This window comes from Rhea pennata, chromosome 3 (genome assembly GCF_028389875.1).
Source record: "Rhea pennata isolate bPtePen1 chromosome 3, bPtePen1.pri, whole genome shotgun sequence".
In the NCBI taxonomy this organism is placed as follows: Eukaryota; Metazoa; Chordata; class Aves; order Rheiformes; family Rheidae; genus Rhea; species Rhea pennata.
This window is the reverse complement of record NC_084665.1, coordinates 41834271-41854787: the sequence shown is the minus strand read 5'-3', so window position 1 is coordinate 41854787 and position 20517 is coordinate 41834271. Positions and strand designations below refer to the sequence as shown.

The 20517-nt window shown below is 36.1% G+C and overlaps 1 protein-coding gene across 5 annotated transcripts in view; it reads right to left on the bottom strand.

Annotated features, from left to right (window-relative positions):
• The window catches only part of CEP170 (centrosomal protein 170), a 110837-nt gene that overhangs the window by 78633 nt on the left and 11687 nt on the right, over positions 1–20517 (bottom strand). For all 5 annotated transcript variants that reach the window (XM_062572137.1, XM_062572139.1, XM_062572141.1 and 2 more), the window contains exons 2-3: positions 6042–6187; positions 918–1007 (exon numbers count right to left, since the gene is read on the bottom strand). In XM_062572137.1, coding sequence (XP_062428121.1) covers positions 918–1007; positions 6042–6146 — 195 coding nt within the window. In that variant the 5' untranslated portion in view covers positions 6147–6187. The remainder of the gene's footprint in view (positions 1–917; positions 1008–6041; positions 6188–20517) is intronic.

The window sequence follows — 20517 nt, the reverse complement described above, 5'->3', positions numbered from 1 at the left end:
CTGATTTATATTAATATTTAAAAAGCCCCATGTAGTAAATAAGTATTAGATGAACTGACAATGTTATCCTGTACGCATTTATGACACAGCCAAATACCTAAAAGTTATATAACATACAGACCATAACTACTATCTATAAACGGCTCATAAAGCAGCATCTAAAGGGCTACAAAAATACGACAAAGTCGCTAAGTTTAATAGCCTACTATAACATTTAAAACATTTATAAAAGGTGACGCTTACCCAGAACGGTGCATACGCAATCCCTAGAAAAGCCTTAAAATGCAAAATATCATATGAAACTTCATTTTACTCATGAGAATTTCACGTATTTTCCTATAGTAGATTGTTTGTAGTAACTCAACATTTAAACTTTATTCACAGACATTTTGACAAGAAAATGATACTGAAGAAGTAAAAGCAAAATAAGTTACATAAGTCAATACACAACATGGTTATTGCATGCTTAAATCAAGTTTCACATAGAAAGTACTATTTAACACTCTTTCTGTATGAAATAAGGAGAAAAATGAATAGCGTATGAACTATAAATCTATTTCCTGCCCAGGATATGCTCCTCCCACTACCAAATTTTAGATATTGAAATACCATCTGTAAGCATATAATCCATCACTCAAATCAAGGTTTTCTGTTTCTACATTTCTGAAATACAGAAAAATAATCTTTTATTCTGAGATTTTTCTACTGCCAAAGCCATCTTATTAATGGAACCTTTCACTCCAGTCCTTTAATTAATGCTCAATGGAAAAAACTCAAGAAACCAAGTTTTCCCTTTAAATGTTCTGCCCATTTTAACATCTGGATTGAAAAGATATTCATGAACACTAGTTAAATTACTCTGCTCTTGCTCAACAAACAGGACTACGAGGAACTACCTTGTACTGTTGTTAACTTACCCCATTTAAGCTGCCCAAATCCTTCACCAAGTGTTCATCTGTAGAGGCATCGTAGTTAAGCACAGCATGTTGCTTGTCCACACTTCGTGACTAAAATATTTCAAAGATTAAAATCAATGCAAAATAAGGTATTTCATAAACAGATCAAGATATCATCATTGATGCTATTTCTAACAGCATTATAATTATATGCTTTCTTCATAAGACACTTCTCTAACTACATCCAAAAAATTAGTTCATGTATGAAAAAAACAGACCTCTAATCATATCCAGTTCAGGCTCTGGATGCCCATAGCATAATCCTCAGATTAATTAAATAATTATTTTCTTAATGTTTCCCCAAATGTAAGATAACTTCAGTGATATTTTACCTACAGTTTTTTTTTTTTTTGCAGTTGGCTATAATACCACTGACATTTTGTTCAACATCATCAATTTCACCTTTATTCTCCTTAACTAGATACGTATTTCAAAACCTGAATATCATTCCCTTGTTGCTGTTCTCTCTGAAACATTTTGTTTCCTGTCATGTATCAGTAAATCCTCCAGGTTTTTTAGTGGGATTCTTAGCATATAAGGAAATAAATTTTTTCTCTATCTCAACTTGCTAAACAAATTAGCTTTAACATTGTCACTAAATGTCTGACTGTTCCTTGAATTACTATTCCCATCAGTTGTTTTTTCCTTCCTCCCCCCTTGTTTTTTTAAATCAGTCCTTCCTTAAGCCCTTCAGCCTTTTTTTTTTTTTTTTTTTTAATTATTCTTTACTTCATGAGCAAATGTCAGCCCACAGATCAGGAGCAGTTCCTGTCAGTATTTCCTCTGAGAGCAGAAGAGAACAAATAGGGCACCGCTGCCCAAACAGCCAAATGCCTCTTTTTGTGCTTGCCCATAGCTAAATGCTTGCAGCATGAGGTAGACAGGAAGACGTAGGCTGAAAGCATGCTTCCTTCGTGCATGCACGTCGTCAGCACTTGGACAGCTAGAAAAGTTCCCAACTAGATGTGGCCCATGTCTCAGCTTCCTCAGCTGCACCCACTCGTTCTCAGTCTGCTTCAGGGGCAACTCTGCTAGTGCAGTGTCCTGACACAACTGTACAGCACTGAATTTCTTCTTCAGTTTTTGCGTTGCTTCTGCCATCCTTGCCATGCAACTCGTTGTTCATGACTTGGGATGGTCCTGAAGCAGGTCCCAGGCAGCACTGAGAGGAGCAGATTTCTGCCTGAGATTGTGCTTCTCCTTTCTGCACCAGCACCCATGGCCTCTCAGTTCAAAGGGCCCCAGGTTATGGGTGCACTAGCGCATCAAATCATGCAACCCCACTCTTAAGGGAGAAAACACGTCGTTTTTTCTGTTCCCCTTCTCCCTCTGCCACTTAGTTCTGAAAAGCTCTTTGCCATGCATTTTCAGAGTGATAGAGTGCTTCTGTTCGTGGATTATCCTGTCTTCTCAGAATGCTACATTTATCAGCTCATTCCCTCTTAATCTCTTGAGACTTGCTCATACTATTTTCCTTCCGTTTAATTTACTTCCTTGTTCTTCCTCGCCATGCCATCTTCTGATTGCTTCTCTTTTTCTCAAAGTAAAATCAGTCCTCTTCTGCTTACGCTTACTATGTTATTTCTAGACTTCTTATTTTAGCCAATTTGCTGTACAGTTTTGAAGGGTGAAGAGAGAAGGGGGAGAATATGGTGGGGGGAAATCAAGGAAAAGATAGATAAATGAACAACAAACTCTATGTCATTAAAAGCTATACTAGTATACAACATCAGTAAAGTTTCTTAAATGTGGATATAGATATACCAACAAAGCTCATTCTAATTTAATAAACTGTCCTCAAGTGAAAACAAGCTATCTCAGTAAAATTGAAGTTGCTCATTTGGGTGTTATTCTGGGCCTACAATGTCAACTAGAGATTACACTTTTTCACATTCGAGTAATGCAACTGTGCAAACACAAGAGTTAGCCTATCTTTGCCTAGATTATAAGAAGAATTTCTGAACATTTTTGAAGTATGTTATGCTATTCAAATATGTATTAGTTTAGTAATCAATTATTTTATGTTCACATGCCATCTCCTATTAAAAATAAGCTAAAAGGGAAATGACATGTAGAAAAAAAAAACTCTGAGGCTTTAAGGATTATCACATCTTCTGAAATGGTAAAAATAATTGCTCAAGTCTGTGGCTTTTACAATGTCATCTGAAATTCTGCAGAACGTTATGGTTCTCCTGTCTGAAGATGTACAGACTCATATATCTTAGACTACTCACATATAGTTGGATAAATTTTTATTCATTGCATATGGTCTTTTCAAGTCTAAATGTTGCGCGCATCTTCCAAATGGCATTTCTCCTTCTGATTTTTTATTGCAGCCTTCAATTCAAATATGAGTACTACCAAAATCATTCTTTATAAGATGCATAATTGACTACATGAATAATTAAAACCACAGAATAGCTGTGGTTAGAGCTGTACAGGAAAACTCAATTCTCACTTAAAATAAATTTGTAGTTGGCATTACATCAAACTAAGACTCTCAATCAAATCCAGACTACTACTGAAAAATGCTCAAAATAGAGAAAATAACAGCTTCATTTTCAAAAAAATGTGGATATTTATTAATAATGTGGAGTATTTTGCCTTGGAGGTGGTTCCACCACCAAGACTCAACAAGTTTTCTAAATGGAATGGTGGAAGAAGCACAGCTACACATTCGAGCAGCTGGCTAAAGATGAAGAGTGCATGCTATGTTTGAGTATATATACAAAATAACCCAGTTAAAAGCAAATCTGTATCCTTGGATTTGAACAAAACCTCTATTAAAATAATAATGGTTAGGTTCACAACTGAAGTATAATCTTATGAAACACACAGAGTTGAGCTGCTTTTTATATGAGATTTGTATAAAATACGTAATATCTTGACAGAAAGCATAAAAGTTTTACGCTTTATCATGCGCTGTCCACATGCTTTGCACTAAGAGAACAACCAAATTGTCAAGAGTGGAATGGAAGGTCCTACACAAAGAACTATACATATAGAACAAGAACGCATTATTAGCTTTTACTTTGGTGGGTTCCTCCCCCTTTAGCTGTTTGTGGTGTTATAATCATGCTGGAATGCAGGCCTAACACAGACTAAATAGGATATGCATGAAAAAAAAATCACAAGGACCCTTGATTCTTCTTACTAACTCTGAAGTCAATTTACAACAAATTATGTTTATAAACAACTGGAATGTATTAAAAATGCTAACTAAAGAAACAGCTACTTTTGGAGGTGATGATAACTGAAGCATTGTACACTAAGCAGTAAATGCTCAAATATTAAACTTCACTAAAGACTGATCAACCACAGATCCCAACCATTAAAACCTTATTTACTCACAAGATAACTGCAAAACACAACAAATCATACATGTACATATATTATAACAAAAAAAACTAATGCAAATCCATCAGCTATGGCAAAATTTAAGGTAAATGACATTCAGCAAGGAACTCGATCCTGTCACAAACATAAAAGTAAAAAAAAAGCTTCCTATGACAGTTTTAAAACTTCTATTATGACCATTTCAAATCTTCTACTTAGGAAAGACAAGGTAGACAATCGTGTTGGACAAAACCCATGTCATTAATCAAGGTAGGTAACTTCAGGAAGCCACATATATATCAGACAGAGAACTCTTTAATATTTTCTCCTCAGCTAAGTAAGACTTTTGCTGCAGGTACAAAGTACTATCTACAAATGATTTCGTAAAAAGGAAATTTGAGTGGATCCAATGTTGCCAGCACCAGTGTGACTTGCAGGCAGTCAATCTGAGTGACTCTGTTATATGGCTAAAAGTATGACAGACGTATTGCGCTGCAGGAGAGACAGGAATACTCAGAAACAGTAGATAAACAAAAGAAAATATACTTTTGTTTATATACTATGAAGACATCGATTTCTCAGTCTCTAAGAAATGAGTTCCACTTCTACCTTCCAGAAAAGAAATCTATAACTCTAATTTCATACAGAACAGGATTCTTAAATTTAGAGCAGTAAAAATTAGCTCTTGCAATTAACTTAGAATTATAAATTATTATTTTGTATAAAAACCATCAGGTGAAAACATACATGCATGGATTTTAATACAAAGTTTGAAGAAGCCACATACTAGCAAGTTGCAACTCTATTTTTCTCCCTGGAATGAAAAACTGAAGACAGGAACATGGAATGATATATTTATTGGTGTGCAAGGGAGGTGGGAACCAATTTCCCCCACATACTTTATCAGCAAAAATTACTTGAGGAGTGTAAGCACCTTAAACAAAATACCTACAAATTTCCAATTTTTGAACAAAGCGTGTGCACATAAGCTGTAAAGGATAAATCCTTTCACCTCTCCTCCCCCTAAAACAGAAGTTCACTATCAGTATAACATCCTAAGCCAGCATATTACAGAATAAGATGCATGCCAGTGATGTCACATGGGAGAGAACAGGAGGAAAAAACGTCCTCTTTCACACATAACATCACATTACATCAAGCTAGTGGTAAAATAAAACTAATCCCAGATTACGCTCCTCTGGGTAGGAATTGGGTTTGTTTTGTTTTGTTTCTATTTCCCTCATAAATTACCAAGACCTTATACTGGCTGTTGTAAGAAGGAAATTAAGAGTATTTACACCCAGTTTCTAAAAGGACAAAGTAGTTCTATCACAAGTAAACCTTTTGGATGCCTTTTGAGGTTGAGAGCCAACTGTAGGGGATAGTTACATCAAACCATGTGATTAAATGAGATTACAAATTACAGAAAAAGAAAGCACCTAGTACTTTTAGCATTATCACATCTTACACAACACAGTCTACTTTGCTGACCATACTGCAAGAATTATTTCATCTTCTATTCCTGCATTATTTTCAGTGTACTTTATATGAAGGAAATGTGATATTTTACATTTTGATGGTAACTGTATAGGTAATGACAATATATTTAAACTTTTTCCTACAAATACAGAAGATTCATCAAAACTATTGGCCCACAGCATCTGGTAAATTTAATTTTCAAAAGAAATACAGAACTGGTGCATTAAGCCCAAAGTATGGACAGTTGCCATGGAAGGCTGATGCAATTACCTGTAACATCAGCTCACAGTCATCTCTTCCAACAAAAATCATCTCTCGTGGCAGCCTATGGCGGGTGCCTCCACTGCTCACTAAAAACCAGGATGTTAAGCTCATTTTCTGCTTAGCTGATAAATCCTTGGCAAAACTACGTCATCCTGCAGTGAGAAAGAGAGACAGAGAAATTCGTTTTAGTTATTTTTAGCTACAGCTCCTACTCAGCAAACGCTGTGAGCAGAATACATAACACTTCTGAAAATAAGGCGTTCTCAATAGCACATCTATTTCCCGCCTGCCGCAATTGCCCAGCAATGGCGGGAAGCGACAAGACTCCAGATTTGCATAAAGTCTCCGGCTCTGCTTCATGCAGGCAGGCACATTTAATCGGAGGTAAGCTTCTTCAAAAGCAACCAGAAGCTAGTTAACACTAAAGTCATATGTCAAGTTGTCAGAAAGCTTTTAACACATGACCGCTTATTACGGAGATAATTGTTACATTAATGCTTCACTATCACAAGCAGTAAACAACCTGGCAAATATTACTCTGTTCACAGAAAACAGCAAGTAGCTTGCTTGCATCTCAATACCTTTTTCTGCAAAAAGAATTGTTTCAAATATATTTGTTTTTAACTTCACGTCCTTTGTACAGAACCAAGTTAGAGCCTAAATTAAGATTTGCTTCTTATTTAATGTTGGGTTTCTTTCAACAGACCGTATCTTTGAAATGCAACAGCATACCATTAGAACTGTAAACAAAGCAGAGCAAAATGAACAATTTTGAAGTTACTGGTGAGCTACAACTCAGAAAGTAGTGCTCCTGTAATACCTTACCTTAATTCACCCATAGACAACAGATTACATGCCAAAACAGAAAGAAAAATGTTTAAAAATGCTATTTTAAATGCCATAAAATAGTCACAAAATTTTAGAACTGGACAAGTTAACTTGTCTGTATAATACAACCTACTTGAAACTGGACAAAAATATAATCAAAAGCACTCCCTAGAGTAATTCAATGGCAGATCCTTGGAGATACCTTTATAAAAAGATTCCAAATCTCTCATTAAGGAAAAGTCAAAACAGTCATTTCATTTGTTCTCTAGAAATTACCACTCACACATTAAGGTACAAGCTAAAGAAAATAAGGAGCAACCAGTTTGCATTCCTTCTCAACACCAAATACTTGGCATTTTTGTTCTATTTTACTGGTATACCATTTAGTGCAATTAGGAAAGGATAGCAAACATAAGCCCGTAGCAAATTTGGGCAAAGTCTGTGTAATAACAAGAATGCAGTGAAGTTTCCAAAAATAACAACATGTATGCACTGAATAAGAATACAAAGCACCAACAATGACCTTTTAAGTAGCCTATAATCAAGAAGAGACACTGCAAGCTATGAAGACAAATGAAGAGGAATAAATAAAGTCAAACCTGCATCTGGCAATAACAGACCAGTGCATAGTAAGTTAAAAACATACCATTACAGGGGCTAAAGCGAGTTGCATTAAAAATTAATTTCTTGACTGGACTTACAGCTTTGCTGATTCAAATTGAACAAATTATAAACAGGATAGAATGTGCTAAAGATCTACTTAATAAAAAGGTAAACATGTATGTCTAATCAAGTATAGATCAACAGGATCTATAATGGGATTATCTTTCCACAGCTGTACAACAACAGATATTCTTAAAATGAAACCTATTTCCAGTTAAATGTTCTCCAGTTCAGCACAAGAAATAATTCAGCTAAAATGCCTTATCATAGAATGCACAAACATTACTTCAAGGTAAAAAAACTACAACTACAATAATAACTTGTAGAAATCAAATTTAAATGTATCTAATTATCAAAGAAATGTTTAATTTAAATAGTTTATTCAGCAACTTTGAAGGAAATTAACCTTTCCATTTTTAATCTAACCTAATTTAAAGCCTGAAAATAAACTAGGTCAATCAAATCACAACTTTCCATTCTTTTTCAAGAAAAGAAAAGTAAGTATTTTCAGCCTGAATTCCCACTTTTAACAAGTAAATTAAATGGCACTTTTGACAGCACCTTAATATCAGAGCTCCTCTTTCAGTTTATATTTTACTGCCTTTTACAACACCCATCTGCTTATCATAACAACATTTACACTGTTTGGTCTTCCTACTCTAATTGGAAACTCGCATGAAAATGTAAACAGGATACATGTTACTTGGAAAAAGTTCAAGACAAAAATCCAAAGACAATATTTTAGTTTGCATAGCTAGATAATGTCTACAACAGAGAAAAACTATTTTGATTTTTATAACAGACAAGTAGGTCAAGAATTACTGAGCTAAGAAAAATAAAATAACCCAAACTTCCCACAAATGATAAAGCCTGACAAGCAGACTAAATTAAGCTATCTGAAATTATCTTTAAAGTGTGTTATGCAGAGCAATCATTGCCATGCAGCTTGGCAGCATACTTGTAGTTAAAAGACCATCACTATTTCTATCAAACTTAATATTGTTGTTCTTTTCAAACAGTGCTGTCTTAGCTGTGACAAATCATCAACCCAGATACATATTTTATTTAAAAATATTCTTTAGAATAAACCAATGTCTTTGATCAGCAATGCCACGCTGCAATTCTGCATAGCGAAACTGGCAGAAAATATACCATACAGTAGCAACAGTTACTTAATATCAGAGCAAAAACATGCATTTAAAAGTTTGATGTTATACTGCACACTTTTCATTAACTATATAGAATAGTAAGATACTGGGTTCCTCATCAGCTTAAGTTAAATTATGCCATTTTCATAGAATCAGTAAGGTTGGAAGGGACCTCTGGAAATCATCTAGTCCAACCTCCACGCTCAGCAGGGTCACCTAGACCATGTTAGACAGGGTTGCATCCAGGCAGGCCTTGAGTATATCCAGAGAAGGAGACTCCACAAGCTCTCTGGGCAACCTATTCCAGTGCTCTGTCACTCTCACAGTGAAGAAATTCCCCCTCACATTCATGTCCTATAATTCTCCCAAGTAGCCTGCCCTTCTTCCACAGTCTATGTATTTTCTTCTTCTGTCTGAATTTGGCCAAGAGCTCCTTGCTCACGCATGCACGTCTCCTGCCCCTTTTGCTGCACTTCTTACTCATCGAGATGCACCACTCTTGAGCTTGGAGGAGGTGATGTTTGAATACTAGCCAGCTCTCCCAGACCCCCCTTCCTTCTAGGGCCTTAACCCATGAGATTTCACCAATTAGGTCTCTGAAGAGCCCAAAGTCCTCTCTCCTGAAGTCCAGGGTTGCAATCCTGCCTGTTGCCTTACTTCTTTCCTGCAAGATCCTAAACTCCACCATCTCGTGGTTACGGCAGCCAAGGCTGCCCCCAAACTTCACATCTCTAACCAGTCCCTCTCTGTTGGAAAGGACAAGGTCCAGCAGGACACCCTTCCTTGTAGGTTACTCCACCACCTGTGACAAGAAGTTACCATCAATGCACTGCAGGAGCCTCCTGGACTGTTGTGCCTTACTGTGTAGACCTTCCAGCAGATGTCAGGGTGGCTGAAGTCCACCATGAGAACAACGGCCTGTGATTGTGAGGCTACCTCCAGCTGTCTATAGAAGGCCTCATCAACTTTCTCTTCCTGGTCAGGTGGCCTGTAGTAGACACCCACAACAGCGTCCCCCATGCTAGCCTGCCCTTTGATCTTTACCCATAAGTTCTCAACTGCCTCATATTATGTCCTGAAAATTTCAGGGAAGCTATCAACATTTTTAACATGATGCTGTATTAAGTACTCTGGCCATAGTCGAGAGTTTCTGAATAACAAAAGGATGAACGATTGTTTGCTGTCTAGGGCGTATCAGACTAGGCTGATAAAGAATTAGCAGAAGTGGCTCTTTATACAGCATAAACATTATACAGACAGACCTTCGTGCTTAAATCTTACTACACTACAACTCGCACTTCTTATATGAAGTCTTTACGAAGAATAGTATATTTTTCTCCCTAGTAGAATAAATTTTAAGCAGTATATTGAAACATTTTATTTCATTAGTCTCTGTAATAATCTGATATTGTACTGTCATCTTTAAACAAACTAGTAAATATTTCATCATTAAGACATGATCTTCAGAGGAAATACTTCATTCTAGAGGCCATGCAAGTCAATATTTCACACTTTCGCTGCAACTGAAAAGTCCCCTTGTCTGCAAAGAAAGAACATTTTATGGTGCAGAACTAAGAATTTCAAAAGGCAATAATCATATGTAAGGACGAACATATTGGTAAGAGCCATTTTAAACAGATGATGTAGCAGCTGGGTAATTGGCTACATTATCCCTGTAAATGTAATTCAGTCCTAAGAACTAAAGCCCTGTGTTATGCAGCCAAAAGATGGGTGTAACCTATTTCAAATATGTCTAGAGAAATACGGCCAAGATTATAATTTTGATACAGTAATGTTATGGTAAGCAAAAATCCTTAATAATTTCACATTTGAACAACTTGCAGACTACATTTTTGTATTTGCCTGTAACTGAAAACAGTTGACTGTTTACTCCAACTAGACTATTAGTCAGTACTGCGATGCCAATCCTCCTCAAACAAAAAACTGCGTTTAAAGTTTAAACTAAGCGCAATATATGCCCCAAATCCAGACTTTCGAGCCTCTACGTTAACTCTGAGCGTTCTAGTCTTTATTGTAAACAGGACAATTAGGTACTATTCATATTTTACTTAAAAATATTTTAAAGCATTAAAAAAAAAAAACTCTGCACCAAGCTGAGACAGTATTGACAAAGCTAGAACTCTACGTAGCCCTTCACTTGCCTTTGTTAAGATCCTATTTGCAGCTGCTAATAATTTTGCTAAAAATAAGTTTCCCTTAGTATACTTCTGTCTAAGGCAACACACTGGAGGAAGCTTCAGAAGAAACGCTAAAATATTTTTGAAGCGAGACTGAGGAAAATACTTTATTTTACTTGCATTAAAAAAAGAAATTGTAAGTAATGCCCCATGTATGAAAATTGGTACTTGAAATTCAATCAGCATCAAGGCTGTATCTCTTAGTATAGCTCTTGTGCAAATCCATCCAAATGCAGACAACAAGCTTTTGAAACATGTCCACGTGTATACACGTTCAGCAACACAGATGAATTCTCCAAAGGCATTGGTCTATGCTTAGCAGCTCCACAACTCAAGCTTTTACTTTAACTACTGCTTTTTAATGGTATAGTGCTAACTAGAACCAAAAACAGGGAGTCTTTCCCAGTTCTCTCAGTTCATCTATTCATTGACGGCAGAGAAAGAATGCAAGGGAACAAGATCGCAAAGGAGAGAACACCATACCAGGACAAGACCCTTGAGCAGGAGCTCAGCAGACTCTGCATTGAGGAATCAAGGAAACAACTTCAGTGTCAAGTCATAAGGAGGGAAAAATCAGAACTAAGACAGCACTAATAGAGTCAGTAATGTTTAGAGAAGACCTCCTGAAGCTGAAGCTCATTCCTAAGTCACACACACACAAAAAAAGCAGCTGTCAGCAAACAATGTCCAGTGGAAAACTGCCTCCGTTGGCTACATTACTGACTATTCAATATAATGAGGATTACTATTGCTAGCGGTTCTATTTTTGACTGCAATGGAGAAATCTGTGGTATATATAAAATAAAAAAGCAAAGTGAAAGTAATTCCAGTCATAATGAATTTAGGAATAGGAAGTTAAATCTGCTCTGTCAAACACTCAAAAGCAAGGCAGTATTATAAGTAGTGTTCCATGTGCAATTGTAATTAACCTATTTATTCACTAAAACAGATGTATAACCTTTAACTACATCACCATATAATATTTTAAACAGAACTTCCACCTTATTCATAATACAAGGTTAGAAGAAATGCTTAACACCTAATTAACCAGTACATTCCCCCCCATTCATTGATTTGTGCCTTATTTATTGCACAGCACTAGAATCGTTCTGTGAATTATTACATTTTCTATTGAATTTATCTGCCATGCTATCACTACAGTGTATGAGAAATTCATTAACATTTATGGCACAATCTCCACAAAAATCTATTTATTCTAGTAAGTATGGTTTATTATTATTATAAGAAAGAGTTTATCATAAATGGAGAAGCACAGTGAGCAATTTTTCACGTTAAATATTAATGCTTTTAATCTTAAATACATAAATTCTAAAACCAACAGTGTTTCATCTTGAAATACTTAGTTTTATTTAACATTAGAGGTGCTCAAATGGACTCATGTATTTCTGTTAGAAGTCTGAGTGTCTAAATCTTTTGTAACCACAATGCAATGCCTAGCCATGCATAGCATAGCTAGAAAATTAAGATCACCTCTGCAAAGTACAAGTAGGCAGCTTGTCTGCCATCACAGAGACTCCAATGTCAAGAAAAGAATTCATACTCTAGGGTAGCTTTCAAATGTTTTAGTCATGAAACTATCTGGTGTTTTTATAACCTTCTGCTACTTCCTCCACTCACCTTGCTGTCTTCTCCAATAGGGAAACAAAAGGCTCCTCAGGCAACAGCCTCCTTAATGCAACAGTTCTCACTGATTCCTAGAGCCAATTCATCACCCAGGTTTGCCAATAAAGCAGGTATCTTGTACAGGGGAGAAAAGACAAGAGGTATAGCTGAAGAACCTTTCATAAAGCAAGGGACTGAAACTGAGGCTGCATACGTGGGTTTTCATACCATAGCTTCCATCACTGAGCATCCAACGTTTCACCTCAATATTTGTAAATAAATACAGTACAAATTAAAGTGTTTTAGACTAATGATAGATGAAAATATTTCTTGAAGAACTTACTGGCTTTCTGAATTCACAGATAGTGGACTTCAAAAGCAGAAGAAGAAAAACTTTAAACCTGGCCCTGACTTGTCAAGCAACATGATACACATCTATAAAATGAAGTTTAACACAGTGAAAAGACACACTGAAGTAATGGTTGCACCTGTATGTCAAGTGAAAACACTACTTTGAGCCTTGAGTGAAACAAAGTGCCCTAATAGCATCCATAATGGTTAATAACAAAATACCCATAAAAGGTAGTAAAAGACAGTGGAAGTAACAAGATAAGATATTTCGTGAACAAGGTAAGATATGCTTAAAAACACCGGAACTCTTCTGCAACATTACAGAGAGAAGATGTGCTCACCTACAGGGGAAATCTGACCAGGACAATCCAAAGTTTTTTGCAGTTGCCCAACAAGCAACAACTGCTAATTACATCAGAGTTCAAATTTTACCATAGAAATTACTGAACATTTTTCTGACTGGAAAACTCACTTAAACACATTTCTATAGTAACATTCAAACACCATGCACATTCCTGAACAAGAAGCTGTTCCTGTTCAGACTATAACTAATACCAGTATTTGTTTATATCAAAGTTCCTACCTTTCATGAAACACTGACATAATGGAGTGAAAGTGGAAAGCAAGCATGAAAATGGGTACATAAAGGGGAAGAAAATTGGAAATCCAAGAGAAAAGCTAAGCATCCATTCAATTTAACTATTTTGATCAAAAGTCGAATACAAATAGGATGCCTGTCATACAACTAAGCCATAAAATTTGTAAAACTCACTTTAATTCTTGCATTATAGGCTTGTCAGGTAAACCTCCATAAGTTTAAGATGTAAGAGAACTGAACAACACCATCAGGATTTCATTTTGCTTCTGAGGTATATGACTTGTTCCATCTCAGCTCAGATTTCTGAATTTAGCTAGAGTTCCTTGAAGGAAAATCAGAAATACTTGCTAAGTCCTTATATTTCTGCTAAAATACTTAATTGTCAACAATGTCCACACAAAGATTTAGCTATGACTAAACTCTACAGAACAAGGGAGCTACTGAGAGTAAAGAAACCCTCTTAACCACTACTTTGAAAAAAATTTTTTTTTGTTGTTTTTTTTTTGTTTGTTTGTTTGTTTGTTTTGCACAGGGAAGGAGAAAAGAATGTAAAACAGGGCTATGCAAACCCTTTTTATCTTAGTCTAGAGAATCATATGGATCTTTTGTTTAAGGACAGAGAAAACAGTTCACTTTAAACATGTGTCAGAACCAGCATTAAAAAAAGCATACATTTTCTTCTTATTATTTTAAAATCAAAGAGACAAAAAAATATAATGAAGACCATGAACACTTTTTTAAAGATAGTAATAAGAACCAGAGTACGCAAATGGCTTTATAAAGCATCAGGAGATCAAGGTGAATCATCCCCCCCTTCATTTATTTATTAGCATATATCCAATAGCAGTAGATACGTACATTACATACGATATAAATCCAAAACATAAACCAGCAAGAGTCATAAGCTCCTACAAAATCAATACAACAGTGTACTTCTCAGGAGCTCTCTGGCCAGGAGAGAGCAGAAGAGGAAGGAAAAGGCATGCAGCCACAGCAGCTGCCTCACGGCGAAGGAGCTCACCTTCCCAGGAGGGCACGGCAGACACCCCAGTAGCAAATGCATTGCTTTCCTGGATTTTGATTTAAAAGGGCATATAAGCTAGGAGTGCTACTGATGATAGGAGGAGATTCTTCTCCTGCATTCTCAGAGTTGGAGATCTCTGCAGGAGCCCAGATACTCCTTGGGATGCATGAGGAGACGGACCAGAAGGCAGGGCAGGAGCTGTGCCCCCCTGACAGGCACCCGCTGCAAGGGGCACACTTGTTGTCCTCGATGGCGCTACCCCCAATATCCTCTCCCTCTAGTCCAGCCCACAAGTGCATCTCTATCTATTTTATTGCTGTGACATACAGGAATAGTCAGAACCAACACTGAAACAAATCTCTTTTCCTGCCAAGAGCACAGCTGCACCGTAAGTTGCTTGCGTTTCTGATTTTGAGGGATAGGGCACAATGATTTGGAAGGCTGTAGTCTACTCCATTTTTCCTCTGATAATCACTTAACAAATGCTAAACAAAAAAAAATCCCCCGACAGTTGAGACCCCAGGAAGACGCAGGCTTGCTTTTAGCATATTGATAGGTCTATAGATACCAAACCGTGACTGTAAAATCAGGGGGGAAAAATCCTTTACTATTTTATCAACTTACAAATATTGCAAGAAATGTACATATAAATCAGGCTTAATTGATTGTTCTGGATTATTTAATTGCCACAGGATGCAGAAGGATATTTGAATGAATAAACAGGATGTCCACAACAAATAGAAAGTCTAAAGTTAAGACTTTCTACCAAGTTTAAGCAAAAAAAAAAAAAAAAAAAAAAAAAAACAAACAAACAAAAAAAAAACCCCCCAAAAAACAGAACTGAATTACCTCCTGTTTAAAACATTCAAGAAAGAGGAGTTAAATGCTACAAGAACTATTAAGATAGTCATGTCTTTCCATACCCTAACAGTCCCTATTCCAAGAAAAAGGGGATTCAGAAAACACCAAGCTAAAAATAGCAACTTGTAGTAGAATGTAGATTATCAAATAGTATTTAAAATGATTTATCAGAACAACGTTGCTATCAGCAGATTGAAACAAAGACTCAACAGCTTGCCAAAAAACAGAATACTGGTTGTTTTTAGTGAGTATACTAGTAAACATGCAAATTTTAAAGACTGATTACAGGTTCTGTGCAAAATTTTCTCTTATACACGGTTACAGTCTTACACAACAGTGACAAGCCTTTTATTCAGCCTGCCGTAATAATTGAGATACTCAAAGGTAAAAAAAAAAGTGTAATACACAGTTTCATGGTATTCTCAGTCTAAGCATTAGGTTTTAAGTTGTTATAAGCATACTCAATTGTTAGTCACTAGGATAAAGCCATTCAGACTTTAAAAAATGCTGTTCTATTTTACACCCTGATCATGGACAATAAAGCCATTTTGCAACTACTAAAAAGAAATGATAGCTTATTTTCTATTCCTAATCTTTAGGATGTTCATAAGCAAGAAATCAGTTCTCATGTATATACTCCTCTGCAGCCTTCCTACATGAAGGCAACACTTCTCAAAAGTTGCGGTTTAATAAACAGGTGAAATAAAGGGTAAAGACTGCTTGTGAAAGTAGCTTAGACTTCAGATAAAAAAAATCAAGTGTTCATATTTTGTCCACTATCCTCTTTCATACTAAGGAACTGCACAAGGAAAAGTATTTTGAAATTGTCATATTTCATTCCAACCAAACAGGGCTGTCTATGCAGAGACTAGCATAACCAGTAGGTTCATAGAACCGTCTGGTAAGTAGCCTTTAGTAATGAAAAAATAGAAAAAATAATTTTGGTCAACAGGCCAAAAAACCATAACCAAGTTCTCCTGGGGCAGGGGGGGGCAGGGTGAGCGAAAGACTCCTTTAATGAAAATTACCAATAAAAGAAGGAAAAGAAAAAGAAAACAAACCAACAACCCACCAACAAAACCCACACAACCTAGGCTCAAACCATATCAAACCATACCATTGCCAAGACAAGCAAACAAGAAAAAAAATTCATGCACTACATTCAGGGAGAGTGTAATCTTAATCATATAACCAAATCCTCTCCTCACTGCCTTCATCCTAGCATATTCAAAATAATTTTGTAGGTTTTGTATGAAGAGGAAGGAAGTCTTATTTGCATTGGCTAAGTACTGATCACAGTCCTGAGCATTATGGACAAAACAAATACTACTTTGCAAATAGAACTGGACCTTTTAACTTCCCAAGGGTGGTGATTTCACTTTCCTCAAAATTGTGAAATACATGGTTTTTTTCTTCCTTGTCTCCAAGATACTCGGTAAGATTAGATTACATTCAAAGCAATGACATTTTTTTCCTTCTTTAGTACAGGGAATTATTTACCTTGTGGGCATGAAGAGAAGTATAGTCTCCAAAGAAAAACATGTATTTGAATCATTTTAACATTTTTCAGTTGCATTCTACTTCTTGAAACAATATGCAAGTACATAAGAAATGGAAGCAAAATGAATGGTTAAAGGACAACTGTTGAAATCAACCTTAATGATCTCCACATCTGTTCACAGTCTGATAGACATACAACTTGAAACAGGTATTCAATTCTTATTCTTCGCTATATGTCCATTGTTACATGAAAAAATATACTTACTATTCCAAGATAGGCTTCATACAAAATATGTGATACACTCTGCCCTCTCCCTTATAGAATGATTTGGACCTTTTTACAATTTTTCTCAATAGCCAAGTCCACAGATGTATTTTTCTTGGAAACACACTAAGTTGTTTGTTCCAAGATCTACTAAGACAGTGCCTATATAATAAATAAATTTTTGGATGTACTTATTCTACAATATAACCAGAGGTTCAAAATTTCAGTTCATTAAAATTATAAGCAACATCTGCTCTAGGCAATCTTCACTGTCTGAAGTATGGGGGGGGGTTAAAAGATAAAAGCTCATTTATTCTGTCTCATAATTATGTTGAAGAATACATTGATATTCTACAAAGCATCTCTCTACTATAGTCATTTTACTTTAGAGCTCTTACAATTATTTTTGAAAGATCTCCAAGTAATTCTTTGTATGTTGTTGGTGATTTTTTTTTTCTATTTAAAGTAGTACAAGCTTAAAGCCAGACTTCTTTAAGTCACAGCTACCATGCTAATTTTTGAAGACTGCAGAGTTTCCATTAACCATTTCACAATCTCTGACATTAAGATAAGGCCACATTACACACTGAACTTTAAGAACTTTCCTTGATGGGGAATCCTCTTCCTAAAGATCTGCAAAAAAAGTAGAATAGAAAAAGGCTTAAAATGCTTTATGTTTTTATTATTTGTTCAATCCTTTAGCCAAATCCAGAATCAGTCAACAGGAACCCAGACTTGCATTTCAGTCTATAATATTTGTCTTTAATGTAATGTGCCTCTCTCATCTCTGTTTCTTCCCATAAAATGAAACTTGTAACAAACTAAACAAAAAGACTTTCTCAGTGTTTGATCATGTCCCGAAAACAACTGCCAAAAAGATATCATTAATAATTAAGCAAAATCTGAAGGAGGGAAAGACATTTACATAGACAATAAGAATATCCACAGCTTTAATGATAAATACTATCTATTGCAAATATTGCAAAGCTGTGTAGATTACAGTCCAGATTTGAAACAATCTGTCATTACTATATAGGAAATGGCTTCCGTGGAGAAGAACAATTCCACGGTTGCTGGGAGTGTCTATGTACTCCCTTCTTGTATGCAACCTGCAAACAGAAACATAGCAACTAGACTACAGGATGGTAAAATTTTGTTCTAGCTCTTACACTGTCTCATTCAATAAAGGTGACCAGTCATGTGTAAAATTGTCACTGTAAATTTTCAGAATTAAATTGTTTTTTGAAACACAGTGATGACAGCTCAACTCTGCTGTTGTTACACAAGGATCTGTTTGCGCAAGTATATTATAATCCCTCAACTAGATCACCATCATAAACCATCACTGCTACATAGGTTGAACACTTTTAGCTGGACCTTTATAAGCTTTTTAAAGAATGATTTGTGATAATTTGGCTTAAAGTTGATTTGGTATAGCATCAGCATATGTTTTCCAAAATAATACAATGAAGAACCAGTCAACTTTGGGACAGCTGGAGACTACCAGAAAATGTTTTTACTAGTATACTACAACAAATATTTTAGAAGGCTACTAACTGCATGCAAACAGGTATGTCATTAGACAAAAATTTGGAATTCTAGTAACATTGTTGGCAAGAAATTTAGACACATTTTTTCTTCGCAAGTCCAATGACTGACACCTTCAATTTTGTTACAAAAAATGCAGGGGGAGAGGGGAAAGTGCAAGGAAAGGTTAAACGGTTAAACGGGAAGAGAGCTCTGAACTCCACACACACTACTCCAGGCACAGAACCAACACAATAGGAAGCAGCACTATAGCCCCATCCACAACAGGGACTGAGTCATCCCTTACATCAGTATTTCAGTGAAGGTTTGCGGGTTTTGTTTATTTGCAGTCACTGCACAAGTCTCATTTTAGGCCGCCGCCTCCTCAAAAAAAAAAAAAAGTTACTGGGAACTTAGTCCTGTTCAGCCACATACAAAATAGAAAAGCTATGTTACACAGCATTGACCACACTGCTGCAATATATTTTTGATCAAACAGAAGAATATTTTGACACAAAACTGAACACAGACAAAAGCATATGAAGTTCATTAGAGAGATCATCCTCAGTTCCCTTTTTTAAGGCTGGGACAATCCACATCCTCTGTTCTTTAAATTACTCTAGGTTTCCATGATCTAACAGTTATTTTTACTAACAGTGCTCTCAGATCAACACTCCTTACAGTTTAACAAATTACACCACCTAACATTTTACAGTAAATTAGTGTTGCATTTCTATAGTTGCTTATTTTGCCATGGCTCTTCCTGGACTTTACTTCTTGCACATTTCCTATTTAAAAAAGAAGGTAAATCTGTTACATAAAAAACTAACTTTTTCTCACACTTATCCCCAAAAGTCCCAATTACAGCCTTTTTTTGTTTGTCCCTAGACATATTTTTAACAAGGCATATTTCTTCCATCAAGTAAAAGCATGTACTTTAAAAGAAATTATTTGCAGTTTTTAAAAACTGTTTTCTCCTTCTGCCACAGAGTTACTAATTAAAACTCCTACTGAAAACATCTTTTAGTTGCCTAAGGAGGTAAGGCTTAAGTAGTCATTCTTTTTCTGCCAGTCGCTCCTAACAAATAAGCTTCTGAGAGGTAGAGCTTTCAGAGATACAGAGCTCCCACAAGTTTGGAGAGGCCTGAGGGGTGAGTTGAGAACAGAAGTGCAAGGCTCTGGCGCTGCGGGCAGAAACCCTGCAGTGTGAATTCAGCACTTGCAAGTTTGAGGCCTGCTGGCTAAGCGCACTTGCGTGGCTCAGCACAACTGCAACACAGGCTGCCTCTTGCCTGTTGGTTGAGAACCTGCAACAGTCTGTGAGGAAATAACCTGAACGGTACAAATCCTGCAAGCACAGAGAACACATTCAGCAAGAGTCTGGGATATAGGACACATCCCTAGGAAACCAGGCATAACTGGTTCTCCAGCATGTGATTTTCTCTCCATTTTATCTTAAGAGGATTGCTTTACTGTGAATCACAAGCAAACTGTTTTCACAGCTGTCAGAACTTCAGAAGCACTTTTTTTTCTTTAACCTTTGAGGATATGCCACATCCTATAACAAATTAGAGAAGGGAGGGAGAAGTGGAATAAATATAAACATTTCCTGTACTTGGTCCACAAGATGAACAAGTTGAGCATGATCTACATTCTGGATATATAAAGATTTTTAAAAGAATGAGTGTATTCGTAGGGTATTTCACATATATAAACACAATCATCATTATGGACTAAACATATGATGTTTCACGTTACGGTCAAACTACAGTTAAGAACAGGTGCTCTAAAATAGATGACTAACTATCCATCTGCCAAATTTTGTAAACAGAAATGCAGCTAAAATTAAACAAATAACTGAAAAATCATGATCAAAAAATTTACTCTAGCATTCGT